This window comes from Xyrauchen texanus, chromosome 13 (assembly GCF_025860055.1).
Source record: "Xyrauchen texanus isolate HMW12.3.18 chromosome 13, RBS_HiC_50CHRs, whole genome shotgun sequence".
NCBI classification, from domain to species: Eukaryota; Metazoa; Chordata; class Actinopteri; order Cypriniformes; family Catostomidae; genus Xyrauchen; species Xyrauchen texanus.
In genome coordinates, this window is record NC_068288.1 from 35,739,175 (window position 1) to 35,758,461 (window position 19,287).

Here is a 19,287-nt window from a genome sequence, read left to right on the forward strand (position 1 = left end):
GCTGGGCAGAATTATTAACATTTCTAATCTGTTGTCTCCATTGCCTTCTGCTGTTTTAGTCCCACTCCATCCCTGATAGATCATTTTACTCTTTAATGAACCGCACTTTTTTAAAATAGTAAATGTAGTAAGTAAATGAAAGGAACTGTTTTGTAAATGCCCTGAAAGTAATAATAAAAAAAATTAAGCAATGGTTTTTCCATAATATAACATTTGTACGCATGATACATAGTTTCTTGCTATTGATGCTGTGTGAATACATTTATGCAGCTGGAGATGCAGCTACTGTGTAAAGATGGATGGCTCATGAAAAGCATTTGGTGAGTCACGTCCACATCAGAACCTTGCAGAATGGAGAACTTTTGAAAAATAGCAGATATTAACGACAATAATATGAACTGGTAAAATATGGGGGAAATCACTGCAAAGACTTAAAGAGGGAAAAGGAGTTGAAGAAGATCAGAGTCTAAACAATGACAGAAAAACTTGTAAATAGCTACTGTAAAAATTGGTGGTTATAGACTTATGGGCAGCTAGTTCAGCGTGACACCTATTGTAACAAACAGCCATTTCAATATCTATGTATCACTTTAAAAACAAACAAATTATGCAAAGTGATTAAAAAATAATAATAAAAAAACAAAGCATGAGTAAAAGAATCAATAGCACCCAAAAATAATAGTGTTGATAAATAAATGTGATAGAAAATAAAAATAATAAATAGGTCTAAATATGGAAATATACAAGCAAGCCTAGTTAAAATCAATAATTATTTTGTGTTATTTCTGCAAGTGGCATCCAGCTATCATCTCAAAAATAAATATGGATTATTTGCATTTCTTATCTAATTGTGTGTAAAAAAATATATTATTCTTTGTCAGTCCAATCAAATAAGAAGTTTTAAAATATAAACATTTTGTAGTTGACAACAAACTGCCTTCTGTTTGCATTCTGTCTTCCATAAATAATAAAAAAAACTTCATGCCATCTCCACATCTAACAATAAAAAGTGAACGAAAAAGAAAATAGTTATTTAGATTCACTTAGATGTTAATAGTGGAGTCGTAAAGGTTCATATAAGATAATAATGACTTATTACATGTAATTCTTCCGATTGTGCCTTGCCTTAAAAACATGTATTCTAAAAGTATTCTGAATATGTTATTTTTTATGTGATGTATCAGAAAGCAATACTGAATACATTTAAGAAAGAGTATCTAGTATTCATCCCAGAATACTTTCTCTAAGTTTCTTACAGTCCTGGTGCTTTAAAGCCCAACCCTGATGCTTTATTCCATACCCAATATTTGCTTTCCATAATCAAACAATTTAAAGGGATAGTTCACTAAAAATGAAAATTATTATTTGTCATTATTTATTCACCCAAATTTTGTTCCAAAAACAGATGACTTTCGTTCTGTCAAGGAACAGAAAAGAAGATTTAGCCTCAGTCACCACTTTCATTGTAAGGAAAAATGGTGACTGAAACTAACATGTCCTTTTGTGTCTTTGTCCAATGACAGAATTTTGTGTGAACTTTCTGTTTAAGAAAGCCAATTATTTGTCTGTTGTTATTAGTTTCACTTCCAATCCCTGTGGTCTATTCCTGTTGTACACTTACAGAGCTTTAATAAATAAGTAAGATTCAGAATATTTCAGAGCTAAACGGTACTTCATGCCACAAGTGAAAATTTTCACTTTTGGAATAAATTGTAGGCATTACTCATGTGTGGTTATGAGTCTGTCAACACCCCCTTCTCTGTCACTTTCTCTGTCACTTTCTCTTGCTCTCAGTTAAATGAGAATTTATTCCTCCTCTTTGAGTTCTGTCTTAGATTGAGAGAAGCAAGCAGGGTCGTAGAGATGACTCCCAGCTCATTGAAAGAAAGAAAAACTGCACACATTTTTAATTGTCAGTGAATGAATGTGGAATGGCATCTCAAGGCCTCATAGCAAAATTCACAATGTATTCATTCACACCATCATCAATAAGCACAAAAGCAGCCCTTCAAAACATGTGCACTTAAATGTGCATTGCAAGGGTGGATGGAAGGCAATATTCTCCTAGTCATTAAACTGTATTATGCACAGAGAGGAAGACATTTGCTGTTTGTAATATTGAACATATGGGGCACATCAGGATTAGACTCATTCATGCAGTGTTGTTTTGTTTTATGCTTCTAGACAGAATGGGAACTTTTTAATAGTCTAACATTATGCAAGGTTGTATTGCTGTTCTCTGGAAGTGATAGAGATATGGAATTACAGTGTCATTATTTTCAGACATTGAATTCCTGCTCCTAATATTAGTCACTATTGCTATTGCTCATGCCCAAAACTCTAATTCTAAGTATTACATTTTGTATTTAATGCATCCCCCACCATTTGTGCTTTAGACATGAATGATACCTCAAATTGCTGTTTACGGTGGAGAGGTGCACTACAGTATTACTACTGTTATTACAGTATTTCTACAGTGTACTACTACTTTATTATTTTTAAAGCATTCAAATTCATAGGATTCACCTGGCAAACCATTAATGGAATCCCATTTACATGGAAGGTGGGACCAGAACCATATATAGGGATCAGACTATCACAGAGAATGTTGTGATAACCAGTGTAGGGTAGATTACTTTTGAAATGTAATCCGATACTGATTACAAATTACACCGTTAAAATTGTAATAGCATAATCTTTTAGATTATGCTTTTTAGGAAATAAAATCTGATTACTCTTGGATTAATAATTGCATGTTTTTCATTATTCAGATGTAATTGAAATGTAAGTACCAAATACATTAAGTTAACACTTTTATTAAACATTAGTAATAAACAAGAACAAGTCTTGTACACTGCTGTTTCTTGCGAAAAAAACATAAAAATGTATTGATAAAATGTTTTGATCATGCAACCATTCTCAGGCTTTTCTGTTTAATATTAAATTTAGGAGCATAATCAGTAAATTGTGCACTAGTTATTCTGTTGGCTGATTTGTAATGTATAAAAAAAATGTAATCATGTAATCAATAAAAAAAAATATCTGTAATAAAACACACATTTTAAAAAGTAATGTCCAAAACTTCCAAGATCCAAAAAGAAAATCCAATGACTCTAGCGGTTAATCCATGATGTCTTCTGATGCAGTCTGTTCAGGAGATTGCTGATGTCAAGAATTATAATGAAAAAGGAATCATACTTTTATCTGAAAACCGATCGGATCGACCAATGGATTACCTTATGCTGACTATATGTCCTTTTTGGAGCTTGGATGTTTTGGAACCTACCAACTTGCAATGTACGGATATCAATACATAATACAGAAAGCCATAATGATACGAGTTTGAGACATCATAGGAGTTCTCTCATAATTTACTAATTATCATTTTGGGTTGAATTAGTTCTTTATTTGAGTGGCAATAAAATATGTTGAGAAATCAGACCTGCTGTGATGTAAAATTTTATTTAGCACAGATTTATTCCATGCTGTTAAATAATTACAATTTTACAGCAATTACAATCCTAGCATTATACTTTTTAATTTAAATATATTACAGCTAACTTTTTTGTGTTTGGTTTTAAGGGCAGGAGCAGCCATGCCATTTGGCTGTTTGACTCTGGGACCGAAGAAGGATTACAACAGTCCTTCTGAGGTCACTGATAAATATGACCTGGGACAGGTAGTGAAATCGTAAGTATAAATATTTGATTCCCTCTACCTTTCATTTTTTGCCTATTTAATAGGGTGACCAGATTTTTAAATTCTCAAACCGGGACACTTGGGACAGGGGATAGAAACAATTGCATTTTGTTTTTATTTAGGACTCCCCAGAAGAAGCTATTTAGCAGATACTCACATACTGTATATTCCACAAAACAAAATTGACACAAATGATCCTGTTCAAAATGTCCATTGGTTCTTTATATGTGTGTTACTTTCTCGATGATTAATAACTGTTTGTGTAATCATGTCCATATCAAAACTATGATCTGTAATCATTTTATTTACAATTAGTGCTTTGGTTGAAAGAGATCTAATGATTAGAATCCCTGCCTTTTATATGACGTTTATCTTCATTTTCAAGTTTGAGCTTAATCAAAAAATGTTAAATGATTTAGTAAGGGGTTTGTGTTTGGTAGTTCGGGACACAGTCTCTATATGATATCTAGGTGAAGCAGTCTCTATGTGTTGTAGTTTATGTGACCTGTGTGACATCTCAAGGCAGCTTGCTGATGTTTGGATTAATCAGTTTGTCTGCTTTCTGACCTGGGCCCCATTTTGTCAGATATTATCACTATGAAGTCTATGAGCCAAATTACTAGAGAGGAGAGCGGTACCTTCCCTGGAGGGATGGAATCCATCTCTCTTTAGTAGGTCAGGTCTACCCCAAAACTCTTCCAATTGTCTATAAATCCTATGCTATTCTCCGGACACCACTCACTCATCCAGCCATTCAGTGACACTAATCTACAAAAAAAACCTCATCACCATGGCAAGCATGGAGGAGGCCAGAGCATATTCCTCTTTAACATTATCTTTAATGATCTCCAACTGGCGAAGTTGGACATCATTAGTGCCGACATGAATAACAATTTTAGAAAATTTACGTTTAGCATTAGCCAGCACTTGTAAATTTGATCTGAGGTCAGAAGCCTGAGCCCCCGAAATGCATTTCACAATAGTGGCTGGAGTCTCTAGTTTCATGTTCCTTACAATAGAATCTACTATAACAAGGACGCTTTCAACATTATTCTCAGTGGGTGCATCACTGAATTTGGAGAATCGATTGAAAACCCTAACAGGAACTGAGAGGTGTTGCTTTCCTGAGCGAGTATGCCACCGAGATATCACCCAATTGCCCTGCTGCAGGGGCTCTACAGCCAGAACCAAAGTGTGTGTGTTGCTCTCTGTACTAACCGCATCCAAAACAGTATCTACCAGCTTCTCTTTCTCACTGACCTCCACTAGCGTTCGGATGCGTGTCTCTAACTCATTAAACTTCTCCGTCATCCTTACTAATTCCTTACATTTATCACATGTGAATCTCTCACTGCTGACGGAATAAGCTATAGTAAACATGTGGCATGCAATACAGGAAGAAATAACATGAGCAGATGACATGACTTAACGGCATACCAGGATGTCTGGTCACCCTATATTTATGGTAATATTTCTACACAAAATATATGTATGTTCATCTTGTCTCTTTTAACAGGGAGGAGTTTTGTGAAATATTCAGGGCGAAAGACAAGAACACATTGAAAATGCACACCTGTAAAAAGTTCCTGAAGAAAGACGGGAGGAAAGTACGGAAAGCAGCCAAAAACGAGATCCTCATTTTGAAAATGTACGATTCCTGTGCAGCTTATTAATAAAATTGACATTATATTGAAGAAAGCCACTTGCTACATTACATGTGTTACATTTTGTTTAACAAAAGTAGCAGAATCTAGACCATGCAAATTATCTTTATTTTTGCAGATAGTCATGATCTTTATTCAGTTTTGACTCTGCTTCCTTTCACAGTCAGTTTCTCTCTGCTTTTTTTTCCCTGCAGGGTGAAACATCATAACATCCTCCAGCTGGTCGATGTCTTTGAGACGAGAAAGGAGTACTTCCTGTTTCTGGAACTGTAAGTGCTTTAGGATTTTGTGTGTGTGTGTGTGTGTGTGTGTGAGTGAGAAACGAAAAGAGTGTGAATGAATATATATTTGCTTCAGTTCAAATGTTTTTAGATTTGAAATGGCTCACTCATAAAATAAAAAACAATTATTCTGTCATTCTACTCACCCTCATGTTGTTCCAAATCTCCATGTTTTTCTTTCTTTTTTGGAACACAAAAGGTTTTTTAATAATATTCATGCTGCTCTTTTCCATACAAGGAAAACAAATACTTATCAGGGACTGTAAAGATCCAAAAAGCACCAGCGAATTTGAAGTGAAATGATAGCTTTGTATGACGAACAGCATGAAATTTAAGTCAGTGTTCACTGAAAAACTTGTCCTCTGCCATAACCCCTAAGTCTCATTTGCACTTACGCATGTTCAAACTCGCCGCATCGAGTTTAGTTATGATACACACAAGACCCAATGCCGTCAAACCATGCAATGACACATCTCAATTTGCCAAGTTCAAAAATTTGCATGCAAGCAGAAAAGAAACAGCAGCTTGAACATGATTAAAAATAGTTCCTTTTGCGTTCCAAGTTATAAAATCATACAGGTATGGAACAACAGTAGAGTGAGTAAATTATGACAGAAGTTTCATTTTTGGGTGAACTATTCATTTAAGACAGGCAGACATTTGTTTGTTTTTTTTTTGTTGCTTGTTCATTTTTATTTATAAACTAAAAAGTGGACTTTGAGGACTTGGTACAGTCATTAATTAGTCTTGAATCGTAACTGCTAGGACGAGTTTGACTCTCAAATGCATATTTTGCTTTTACTTCAGGGCCACGGGCAGAGAAGTTTTTGACTGGATCTTAGACCAGGGCTACTACTCAGAACGTGACACCAGCAATGTGATGCGGCAAGTGCTGGAGGCTGTGGCTTACCTCCACAATCTCCACATCGTTCACAGAAACTTGAAGGTGAAAACTTGGGGCTTTACTATCATCTACTGGTCACCACATAGTATTACACCAGAATACAAACAGACTCCAGAATCTAACTAGCCATGTTAACCAAAACAATGTCTTGCATTTCTAATTACAATTACAATTAAAATGAAAATTACAGTATGCTCTTAAAACATCTCACATTTATGCAGTGTGAACAGTTCTGACACAGCCATATATATCTTATCACCCTTTTAGCTGGAAAATCTTGTGTACTACAACCGCCTGAAGAATTCCAAAATTGTAATCAGTGACTTTCACCTGGCCAAACTGGAAAACGGTCTCATCAAAGAGCCATGTGGCACACCAGAATACCTTGGTAAGAAAAAGTGTCAGAGATATTAATGGATTAATTCGCCCAAAAATGAAAATTCTCTCATTATTCACAAACCTTGATGTTATCCCAGAATTTTGACTGTCTTTCTTCAGCAGAACACAAATTAAGATTTTTAGAAAAATGTTGAAGCTCTGTGGGTCCTTATAATGTAAGTAAACGGGTGCCATCAGGCTGCTGGCTGTTTTACGGTTCAAAGGGCATATTTAGGCAGCATAAACGTTATCAACATAACTCCAGTCAATCATTTAACGTCTTCTGAAACAAATCGATAATTAAAACTTTATTAACTTTAAATTGTTGCTTCCATCCAGCGCTGGGATGCTGTTGAAATAAATAATGAGAGAATTTTCATTTTTGGTGAACTTTTCCTTTAACTCACCCTCATGTTGTTCCAAATAAGTATGACTTTCATTTTACTTTGGAACACAAAAGTAGCTTTTGGGTTACATGGAAGAAACAAATCATATGGGTTTGGAACAGCACGAGGGTGAGTAAATTATGACCAAATTTTAAATTCTGGTTGATCTATCCCTTTAATAATTATGATATGTTATATTATCCTAATTCAGACAATTTGTTCCCTTTTCTTCGCATCTTGTAGCTCCAGAGGTGGTTGGCAGACAGAGATATGGCAGACCAGTAGACTGCTGGGCCATTGGTGTGATCATGTACATCCTGTGAGTTCATATGTTGTCATCTGCACATTTGAGTCATTTTCTTGTCAAATGATTCATCATGTTCATTTCATTTTATTCATTTTTTTTTAATCTCTTTTACGTGCTGCTGTGGTCTTGCTTTACAAATGTTTCCATTTGCACAGAAGAACTCCATAGAGATCTGTCTGGGAGTCACTTGCTTGATGTGTGCTTGGAGTCATCCATGAAATTAAGTTCATCAGCATGTAAATTCCATTAACTGTTGTCACATTGTGCGTAAGGTCATCATTGGCATTCTGTAAGTACATAGTTTTTCCCATATGCAATTCTCTCCCAAACAATCCTAAAAAATCATTACTTGCTCATATTATGTTATGTACCTTGTTATCAATTAGACATTTTTATATTCTGATGAGAATGATCAAATTCTGTCAACAGACTTTCAGGAAACCCGCCTTTTTATGATGAGGCAGATGATGATGATTTTGACAATCATGATAAGAATCTTTTCCGGAAAATTCTATCTGGAGACTACGAGTTTGACTCGCCCTATTGGGACGACATCTCCGATTCAGGTATATTGCGCAAATCCCAGTATGTGTGGTATGGGTCTACAAGATTCTGTTCAAAACCGTTTATAAGAATTAAAGTGACACTTTATGTTGGCCTAGTCTTTTCTATAACAATTTAAATTTCTGTATTGCAGCAAAAAGCCTTGTTGCATGTTTAATGGAGGTGGACACAGACCAAAGACTGACTGCACAGGAAGCCATTAACCATGAGTGGCAAGGAGCCTCTTCACATGCACCACATACATTTAGGCTGTGGTGAGAAAGTTGTTCTGTGCTGTTTTAAACATTCTGCTCATTTTTATGTGTTTTTTGTTTAGGATATCTGGTAATGCCGCCTCAGACAAGAATATCAAAGATGGCGTTTGTGCTCAGATAGAGAAAAACTTTGCTAAAGCCAAATGGAAGGTGAGATGGCTTAGTTCTGCTTTGTCATTAATCTAAAGGAACATTCACACTCAAAGAGATGAATCACTTACTCACCCTAATGCTGCTCCAAACCATTATGACTTTCTTACTTTGAACACAAAAGGGAATGTTAGGCAGTATGTTCATCTCTGTCACCATTCACCCCCCCCCCCCCAACACACGCATTAAAAGTGAATGGTGACAATCTCCTGTTGTCTTCCATGGAAGAGATTCATACAGGTTTTGAACAACTTGAGGGGGATGAAATGATGACAACATTTACATTTTGTGGGTAAACTGTCCCTTTAAGGCATGATTAAGTCCATTGACTTCCTTGTGTTTATGTCCTAATAAGACAACAATATATTTATCTGTGTTATGCAGAAAGCTGTGCGTGTGACCACCTTGATGAAAAGGCTCAGGGCCCCAGATCAGAGTGACTCTGGGGCTTCTAGTCCTGCACTAGGAGCCTCAGGAGGCACCACCCCTGTTCCCCTGGCTGCCACACCAGTGCCTCCCCGAAGCACCTTGGTCATCCAGGATAATCCAGAGGGACAGGAGGCCTCAGCTCCAATACGGTGTAATGGAGAGATGTTAACGTCCCAGCAGTTTAGTGGGGAGACAAGGGAGGAATAGAATAGAGGGTGACAGAGATCAGAGCAATATAGAGACAAATTGAACAGCTCCTAAGCAGTACATATAAATTCAGATTGACATCTAATGGTGAAGCTAAATTCAATTGTACTTTTAGGAGCTTGATTGCCATTTTCATTTGTGTGAAAATGCTGTAATCTAGAAAAACGTAAAAAATAAAAAATAAAACCCAGTCCCATTTTAGGTTATTAGTATTTTCTTCAGAATATTTATTTTCAGAAATATCTGAAACCAAAATGTGTCATTGTTAAAAAATTATTAATATACTGTAGTGCATTCTTCAAAGCTCTGTTGTCATCTATTAAAAGGTATTATGCATAATTTCACCCTCTATATTTTTTTTTTATAATTTACTCTTGTATTTAGAATATTTTTAATTTGTTTCTGATGTTGGTTTAATTATTTCCAACCTTATTTGTTCTGTGTCTGTAAAAAAAACCCACAGACATTTTCTAGACTATTGAACTTAGTTTTAACAAACCTGGATTTTTTTTTTATCAACTGAATGAGTGTATTTGGAATACGATAATTTGGGTCAAATCGTAAAACCAATAAAGATGACACTTTTAATGATTCATTTAAACACGAAACAAGCAAACCAGAAAAAACAACAACAATAAAAAAGCTGAATGGTACGCTATTAAATCTGGATAATGTGAATAAAGAAAATCCTTGGATTTTATGGAAATGTTCTTCCCCTCTTCATTAGTTACTTCTCTGATGAACTAACATGTAAAAACAGAACAAAATCTAATGTAAAATACTGTATATGATAGATTTGGTTTTGTTTTAAGTGTGGTATGTTGCAGAAAACATATGGAACAGAAGCTGTGTTTAAACATATTCGTATGTAGCTGGTTTAAGGTTGAATACAGCAAAGCTTATGACCACTAAATGGAATAAACTAACAATATTGCTAAAGAGGACATCTGCTAAATTCTAATTCATATCAATATTTTTTGTGTCTTACTATAGGCTAATCAGTAACTAAAACTGCTATTTATATTATTAATACTGTATATTTCATTACCTTATTATCAATATCATTATCTTATGGTGTTTTTTGCACAACTGAGGGTTTATGCTATGGGGTTATTTTACAAGAATCATGTAGCTGTTTTTTATTTAGTTCACCATCATATCTATATTGTGAAGAACACTGCATTTTACAGTATATAGAAAACGACTGGTTTAATTTAGTCTGATACATTGAGGCCTAAGTGTTTCCAGGATGTTCTCTTAATCTGCAGTAAAGAATGAAGCCATTTTAATATTGCTGTAATACTGTGAAACTGCCATACAGGTGAAATGAAGTTCCCGCCATATTTCATAGTAGCCAAGCAATTTGCTCTTGATGGTTGTTTGCATACTTAACATGATCTTTCGGCTGTATATTATGTTAAAATGATGTACAGTTAAAGTCAGAAGTTTACATACACTTCGGTTGAAGTCATTAAACTCATTTTTTTAACCATTACACAGACTTCATATAAGCAAACTATAGTTCTGACAATAGGTTAGCTTATGACATCTATTTTGTGCATGACACAAGTATTTCTTTCAACAATTGTTTACAGACAGATTTTTTCACTTTTAATTGACTATATTACAATTTCAGTGGGTCAGAAGTTTACATACACTAAGTTAACTGTGCCTTTAAGAAGCTTGAAAAATTCCAGAAATTTATTTCAAGCCTTTAGGCAATTAGCCAATTGGTTTCTGATAGGCTAATTGGAGTCAATTGGAGATGTACCTGTGGATGTACTTTAAGGCCTATCTTCAGACTCAGTGCCTCTCTGCTTGACATGGTAAAATCAAAAGAAATCAGCTAAAACATCTTTACAAGCATTAGTATGCAAGTATAAACACCATGGGACCATGTAGCCATCACACCACTCAGGAAGGAGACACATTCTGTCTCCTAGAGATGAACATGGTTTGGTGCGAAAAGTGCAAATCAATCACAGAACAACAGCAAAGGATCTTGTGAAGATGCTAGGAGGAAACATGTAGACAAGTATCTATATCCACAGTAAAACAAGTCCTATATCAACATAACCTGAAAGGTTGCTCAGCAAAGAAGAAGCCACTGCTCCAAAACATCCATAAAAAAGCCAGACTACAGTTTGCAAGTGCAAATGGGGACAATTATCCAAAAATGTAACTGTTTGGCCATAATGAACTTTATGTTTTGAGGAAAAAGGGTGAGGTTTGCAAGCTGAATAACACCATCCAAACCGTGAAGCATGGGGGTGGCAGCATCATGTTGTGGGGGTGCTTTGCTGCAGGAGTGACTGGTGCACTTAAAAAAAATAAATGGTATCAGCCAGGAAATTACAGATCGGTTCCGAATGGAAAATGACCACAAGCATACCTCCAAAGTTGTAGCAAAATGGCTTAAGAACAACAAAGTCAAGATAGTGGAGTGGCCATTACTAAGTCCTGACCTCAATCCGATTTGAAAATGTGTGGGCAGAACTGAAAAAGAATGTGCGAGCAAGGAGGCCTACAAACCTGACTCAGTTGCACTAGTTCTGTCTGGAGGAATGTCCAAAATTCCAGCAACTTATTGTGAGAAGCTTGTGGAAGGCTACCCAAAATGTTTGACCAAAGTTAAACAATTTAAAAGCAATGCTATCAAATACTAACAAAGATTATGTAAAAGTTTATGTTCTGACCCATTGGGAATGTGATGAAATTATTATTTTGACATTTCACATTCTTAAAATAAACTAATAACCCTAACTGACCTAAGACAGGGAATGTTTTCTACAATAAATGTCAGGAATTGTGAAAAACTGAGTTCAAATGTATTTGGCTAAGGTGTATGTAAACTGACTTCAACTGTATTCTGCCAAAACCTTGACTTTATTTTTGCTGTCCATATGGTGAGGTGTATTTAAACTGCAAATCCTGCTGTAGCTGTAAGACAAATGCTCATTATGGCCTGTTCCGTATCTGTCACTCACTCGACTTTGTGTCGATGTAGTGATGCTAGGGGGTTGCTCTTGGGAGCCTCAGATCTTTGAGAAAAGGCCAATGAGAATTGGCGAGTGGAATTTGCATGTCACTCCCCCGGACATATGGGTATAAAAGGTGCTGGCTCGTAACCACTCATTACGACTTTTTTCTTCGGAACAGAGTGGCTGTGTTCAATGAGCTGAATTCCTCTGCCGGTCCATTCACCTCTAAGAAGCATATTGCTGTTGGATATACGGCACATTTCAGCGGCTTTCTCTCCTTCTGAAGCATCGCTGCAGATTGCGCCCCTGGGTGCTTCGAAAGCCTAAGAGAGTATAAATTCCTGTAAAAGAGTATTTCCCCTTCTGTCACTCACTCGACATTGTGTCCTATATAAAAGGGAGCTGGAATGCGGATTCATTCAGATTTTTTCTTCGGAGCCGAGCGGTTGTACTATCAGCGAGCTGAATACTACTGCTGTTCCATTCACCTCTACAGAAGCATATGCTGTTGGATATATACGCCCTGTTTCAGCGCCGTCCACTTCACTTCAGTGCGGGGCAAGAAAGCCACGACCCTACGTGCAGAGATCACGACTCTTCTTCGCAAGGGCGCGATAGAACCTGTCCCTCCAGCCGAGATGAAAAAAGGGTTCTACAGCCCTGACTTCATCGTGCCAAAGAAAGGCGGTGGGTTGCGGCCAATATTGGACCTGCGAGTTCTGGACCGGGCCTTGCACAGTCTCCCTTTTAATATGCTGACGCAGAAGTGCATTTTGGCATGCATCCGGCATCAAGATTGGTTTGCCGTGGTAGACCTGAAGGACGTGTACTTTCACATCTCGGTTCTACCTCGACACAGACCCTTCCTAAGGTTTGCTTTCGACAGCCGGGCGTGTCAGTACAAGGTCCTCCCTTTTGGCCTGTCCCTGTCCCCTTGCATCTTCACGAAAGTCACAGAGGCAGCCCTGTTAAGGCAAGTGGGCGTCCGCATTCTCAACTACTTTGACGACTGGCTGATTTTAGCTCACTCAGCGAGAGTTGCTGTGTGCTCACAGGGACCAGAGCATCTCTCGGCTTGGAGTTAGACTCGGTCTCAATGATAGCATGCCTCACGAGCAAGTGCGCAGTCGGTGCTGAACTGCCTGAAGTCATTCAGCCGCTGGACAGCGGTTACACTGAACTACTTTCAGAGGCTCCTGGGGCATATTGACTTGACCCCGACCGGGCTATGTGCCCAAGGTTCCCACAACCCCCTTCAGGGATCAGGTGGTGAGCCTATAAGTGCTGCCCTGGGAGGAGGCAGTCCCAGTCTTGTCATTGCTGTGTCCGGTGCGTGCTTTAAACATCTACTTGGAGATCTATGTCTGCTTTGGCGGATAGCAGAAAGGGAGCGCTGTCTCCAAACAGAGGTTTGCCCACTGGATCGGGGATGCCATCGCTTTGGCATACCAGGCCCAGGCTGTGCCCACCCCTTTGGGAATTTGAGCACACTTTACAAGGAGTGTGACATCCTCGTGGGCACTGGCCAATGGCACCTCTCTAGCAGACATCTGCAGGGCAGCGTGCTGGGCAACACCCAATACCTTCGTGAGATTTTTCAGTCTCAGTGTTGAGCCGGTTTCATCCTGTGTTTTGTCAAGTTTGAAAAGGGAAATTTGGGAATACGGGCAGCTGCCCGGGTGTATCACTTGCGTATAGCGCCTTTCCCATCCATGAGGCAAAGACTTGTGCTCTTTCCACCCATGCGAGTTTACGAACCTGTGAACCCTGGATGTCCTTCCTCCCTAGCCCTCTGGCTTGTGGATTCGGCTGAGGAATTCGTAGTCGGACCCAGTACATGTGCTAACATGCCTTTACTGGGGTAGGTGCTCCAGAGGTTCCGGTTACCCCTGTGATGCATCTTCCATGGTTTGGTCTCCCTATCGGTAGACCCGCGTCCCGGGCGCTATGTTTGTAGAGCTCCTCCGCTTCGAGGCACCTACCGCCGCGCCTCTTCCATGTGCCGCTGTGAGCCCATGTGACGTATTTGCCACATGTTAACCTCCACTTCGGGCAGGATATGGTCTCCGCGGGGTCTTTTCCCCCTGAAAGAATGGGAAAGGAAAAGAACACCTTCCCCAACGCATATGGCATGGCCTGCTCCCATTCTAGACACGTCTTCTCAAAGATCTGAGGTGTTTGGGGCTCCCAAGAGTGACCCTACTGTTACTACATCGACACAACGGTTACGACAGTAACCGAGAAGTTTTATGTTTTGGTCATTGCTGTTTGTTTGAAGTGATTGTCTTTTCTGATCACACTGAGTAGATGGCTCACATGTTATGCCAATCAGGAGGTTACTATTTATGCATTTGCTATGTATACTCCTCATTATAAATAGCTGCACTGAGTTTTAATATATCACACAATGTTTAACTACAGTCATGTAAAACATGACTGTAGTGACACATAGTATAGGCCTATTTTTGTTCGACCTTTATGTTCATTCAACATTATAATCAAACCTTCAACCAGTAAGCAGTTTTACAATCTCATACAAAGTCATTGTTTTGTTCTGTTTCTTTATGATGCTATCGTTTGAAATATATTTTCTGGTTTCATAACAGAAGACAAAACAAAATAGAAAAGTTTGCCTATAAAACATGTTATCGTGCAAACTCAAAGAAATATTTGTTGAGTGATTCATCATTTTCATGTAGTAATTCAGCCTAATGTGTTTGTCACTCTTTGTTTGTGGCTTCTGTATTTTGTTATTTAATATCCAAAATAAAGGTTTTTGGACAGTGTAAGTGACTGTGTTTAATAGTGTTTAATAATGTTAATGGCTTAATACTAGAATACTAACCAATATCATTCCTGTTGAAGAACAGAGCAGGATGGCTGGTCTTAGCTGGTTTAAGCTAGCCACTCTAGCTGGATTCCCAGCCTGGGTAAGCAGGTGCTCAGCTTGTTTAAGCTGAAAGGCCAACTCGTTTCCCAGGCTGACCAGTTAAAAAAATTTACAAAACTTCAGAAAAAAAGTTTTATCACACACAGACTGCAATTAATGAAACTAAAAACTGTTTCACACCTGTACAGTAGGTGGTGCCTTTGCTGTTCTACAAACATATTTATTGTAGTTTCCTGGCCGGAACCTTTAGAATTCAGCTGTCAATGCTTGAGCTTCAAATATATTGAAAGATATATAATAATAATATATTGATTATTATTCTCAGTAACCACCCTGTTATTGAAAATGTTCAATCATGCATTGAATGTATCCTAGCTGACTGTGAATAGTAAATTTCTACAATGATATTGATTACAGAAAACTATAGCATTTGAATCATGCATAAAAACATTACTGATTGCATCTTTAAATAATTAAATACATGGACATAAAATGTATGATTTATGTTGAAATTATACAAGACTGCTTGCCAAATAAAGAAATAAATGCACATGACATATTGATTTGAGTTCAAATTATTTGATTAGCTTATTTGTAGTTATCGCACTGTGAGCTGAGAAGCAGGAGAGAACCCGGATGAGCGGTCAGATACATCTTAATCCTTGGATGTGCTGTTGTTACAGAGCAATATCTGAACACTGGATGGCGCCATTGACCAATCAGGATTGAGTATTCCAGAGAACGTTGTAATAAATTGGCTTATTAAACGGGTCTCTGGAATACTCTATTCTGATTGGTCCATGTTGCTATCTAGCAATCTGATATTTCTGAATAACAACAGGGTCACCTAAGTTATGGAAGTATTTCCTCACAAATGTTTCCCGTAGACTTTTCATAAAAGAGTTGAACCACACTCCAATGTGAAACATGCCATTACAAACTTTGATTTGAAGCAAAAATCCTATTTGAAAATCGTATAAAAAACAAGACTGTAGCCTACTTACTGTCTTTCATGAAAATAATTAAAAATTTTGACCTTAGATTGTTGATTAAGTATAGAAACAATATATTTTACGTTTATTGCAAAATATTCTGATATACAAATATGTAAGTAGTTTGAGGGTGAAAGGAGATACTGGCTGCATCTGAAAACAGAGGTAGCTGACTTGCTGCCTAATCAGTTAATGGCTTAACTGACAGCTGTTTTGAATAATGGAACTCTTAAGGAAACTGGTCTCCTGACAGTTGAAAAAAACCACCTTGTTTTCATCCTGCCTCCATATACAGCCTCCGAAGGCAGCATTTTTGTTTTGGACGCAGCCTGAGACTGTCTAGACTACTCATTGTTGATGTAAATCTGATTTTCATCAGCACAACAGTGGAAGCTAAACCCATTGTGTCTGATCATCTGCACAAGTTGTAGCATGTAAATTGTGAAGAACAGTGGGCCAAGAACTGAGCCTTGAGGGACACCAGAATTGACAGATGCAGTGGAGGACAAGTCGCTGCCTACAGCAAGGTAAGAAGTGAACCAGTCAAGAGCTGTGCCAGTGATACCAATTGCTGAGAGGTGTGAGAGAAATATGTTATGAAAGACTAAGAGCTAAGTTCCAGAAGGATAAGAATATTGCACCAGACACAGGAGAGAGGACTAGATCACAGACAACCTTAAGCAGAGCTGTTTCTGTACTGTTTTGGGGACAGAATTCACACTGGAAAGTTTCATTGAGATTTTTATTTGGACAGTCCTTATCATTTTTACTCTGTCTATTTATTTCCTCCAGCAATGAAAATAGATTGAGTAGCTGACAATGAATTTAGTTCACAATTTAATATGAAATTCAATGGGTTTTTTGTTTTGTTGTTGCTTCGTTATCTTATTAGGAATAATAGATGTCAATGGAAAGTATACCTCAATAATTTATAGTAGAGTTAAGGTAAACACATAATATATTTTTTCCAATAATGAAAAAACAAAACTATATTTTACAATGTAGATCACGTTTGTTAATAGTGTTTAAACAAACAAAATAATAATTCTCCTTTTTTAAAATATTTTAAAAAGTTATGTACTAGGGACATAATTTCGTTTTGCAAAACGAATGTTTACGAGACCAGGCTGTCAGGTTGGACATGAGAGGTTTAAAAATATCAGACTTAAAATGGTCACTTCACTTACAGTCAGCTGGTTGTTTTCACAAAATAAACTTAAAACATTCCTTCTTAAAAAATAGTTCACACAAAAAATAATCTCATACTCAACCTCATGCCATCTCAGATGTGTATATTATTATTTTTTTATCATTCAGAACACAAATTAAGATTTTTTTTAATTATTTTTTTTATTGTTTTTGTCAAAAAATTTGATAGTGATCTATTGTATTACACACAGCTTACATTTTGCTTCAGAAGACATTAATTAATCCACTGGAATTGTGTGGACTACTTTTGTAGCTTCAAAAATGTGGCACCCGTTCACTTGCATTTTATGGACCTACAAAGCAGAGATATTCTTCCAAATATTTTCGCTTGTGTTCTGCTGAAGAAAGACAGTCATACACATCTGGAATGGCATGAGGGTGAGTAAATTAGAGAATTTAAATTTTAGGTTGAACTAAGGGAGCTGTTATTTGCATCGGTGGAAAAAACGTAATCATTTAAAGGAGCATAATAAACACAAATAAATGAATTAATTAATCAATAAACGAAGCATGACTAAGCGCAATCAATTCATTCTGAAAACATGAAGGGCTCTCTTAATTCTTATTTCGTATCACTGCATAAACCGACTTCAACTCCCATAAGCACTTTGTTACCGGAAGCTGCGCGGCTATATTTTCTGTTTCTTTCGTTGTTTTCAGAAAACCAAGAAAAGAGGTCCAGCGAAAAGATTATCTCAAACAATGTGAGACAGCATAAGATGGATTTACAGACCTAAAATTGCAAGAAAAACAGCCACTCGTGTCTTTTGCGGTTTGTATTAAAGATGGGATGAACGGATTGGCTTGTATAGTCTGGACTAAAAGCTACAGTTAGCGCGTAGCACGATAGCTTTCTTTCATTAGTGCCAGATTTATGATACATTAAATTTATAAAACAACACCCTGCCTTCGTAATAAGTATGTTGTTACCCAAAGAAGAACTCGTGTACATTACTCGTATGTCTGTAAATTCGAACCCTAGCTTGACTTGATCACCTAAGCTAGTTAAGCATGCTAGCTAGAAGTCTTGTGTTAGCAATATGCTTCAGAAAACTCCAGTGGCTATCAATATTTCTTCAGTCACTCACACTTCTGTAAATTTATACTTACAATATTAACATAACTCAGCATTTCGGGCTGTTTTGCAAATAACGCATTTGCGTTTCAGCCTATATATTGGTTACAGATTTACGTGTTTTGTTCTCCCTCCGTCAGCTACCATTTTTTTTCTGTTCGGAAGTTTATCTAGATAGCTATGGATAAATAACGAATAAATTGGTCTTTAATTGCCAAATCTTTGTTTGTCTAGTTTATCAACGTTCTGCACTCGAAACTTGTGCTTAAGGAGAGTTTCAAGGAGGAACATCATGTGGAATGGTTCAAGACCTGGGCCACGAGGGGGGATGCCCTTTCGGTAAAGATCTTTAAATTTAATTACACTAAAAAGGCAAACGTGAAAACGTATTTTAGGCCTACACGGTGTTGCTTTGATAAAGTATCAGCAACAGAAATTAAATGAAATGAAAAAAGATAGTACTCCTAAGTCCTAAGACTTTTGTAATAAAAGATAGCACAGTCACACTATCAAATAAAACATTGCAGGGCTATATTAGAAAACAATATATATATATATATATATATATTGTTGAAATTATGATGGTGTATTTGGACACTTGGATGTCAAACTTAGTGGAACATGCCATAGTAAATGTAAACTAGCCTACTTGTTAAATGAATAGTTAACCCAAAAATAAAATTTTCTCATCATTTACTCAGCTTCATGCCATCCTAGATGTGTATGAACCTCTTACTTCTGCAGAACACAAAGATTTTTAGAAGAATATTTTGGCTCTGTAGGTCCATAAAATGCAAGTTAATGGTGACCTGAATATTAAAGCTCCAACAAGGCTGCATAAAAGTAATCTATGTAACTCCTGTGGTCTTCTGAAGTGATATTATAGGTGTGGGTGAGAAACTGATCAATATTTAAGT

The 19,287-nt window shown here is 37.1% G+C and overlaps 2 protein-coding genes across 4 annotated transcripts in view; both read left to right on the plus strand.

Annotated features, from left to right (window-relative positions):
- The window catches only part of camkva (CaM kinase-like vesicle-associated a), a 51,031-nt gene extending 41,634 nt beyond the window's left edge, over positions 1–9,397 (plus strand). The window contains exons 2-11 of the mRNA XM_052141337.1: positions 3,583–3,690; positions 5,216–5,347; positions 5,558–5,632; positions 6,452–6,590; positions 6,816–6,936; positions 7,556–7,631; positions 8,049–8,185; positions 8,317–8,395; positions 8,500–8,587; positions 8,972–9,397. Coding sequence (XP_051997297.1) covers positions 3,596–3,690; positions 5,216–5,347; positions 5,558–5,632; positions 6,452–6,590; positions 6,816–6,936; positions 7,556–7,631; positions 8,049–8,185; positions 8,317–8,395; positions 8,500–8,587; positions 8,972–9,223 — 1,194 coding nt within the window. The 5' untranslated portion in view covers positions 3,583–3,595 and the 3' untranslated portion in view covers positions 9,224–9,397. The remainder of the gene's footprint in view (positions 1–3,582; positions 3,691–5,215; positions 5,348–5,557; positions 5,633–6,451; positions 6,591–6,815; positions 6,937–7,555; positions 7,632–8,048; positions 8,186–8,316; positions 8,396–8,499; positions 8,588–8,971) is intronic.
- An 8,520-nt stretch (positions 9,398–17,917) lies between these two features.
- The window catches only part of LOC127653934 (RNA-binding protein 6-like), a 32,274-nt gene continuing 30,904 nt past the window's right edge, over positions 17,918–19,287 (plus strand). Inside the window, exons 1-2 of one of the 3 annotated variants that reach the window (XM_052140802.1) lie at positions 17,918–17,999; positions 18,605–18,709. In XM_052140802.1, the coding sequence (XP_051996762.1) occupies positions 18,663–18,709 (47 nt within the window). In that variant the 5' untranslated portion in view covers positions 17,918–17,999; positions 18,605–18,662. Of the gene's footprint in view, positions 18,710–19,287 lie in introns of all 3 variants that reach the window. The other 2 variants (XM_052140804.1, XM_052140803.1) reach the window with 2 other exon arrangements.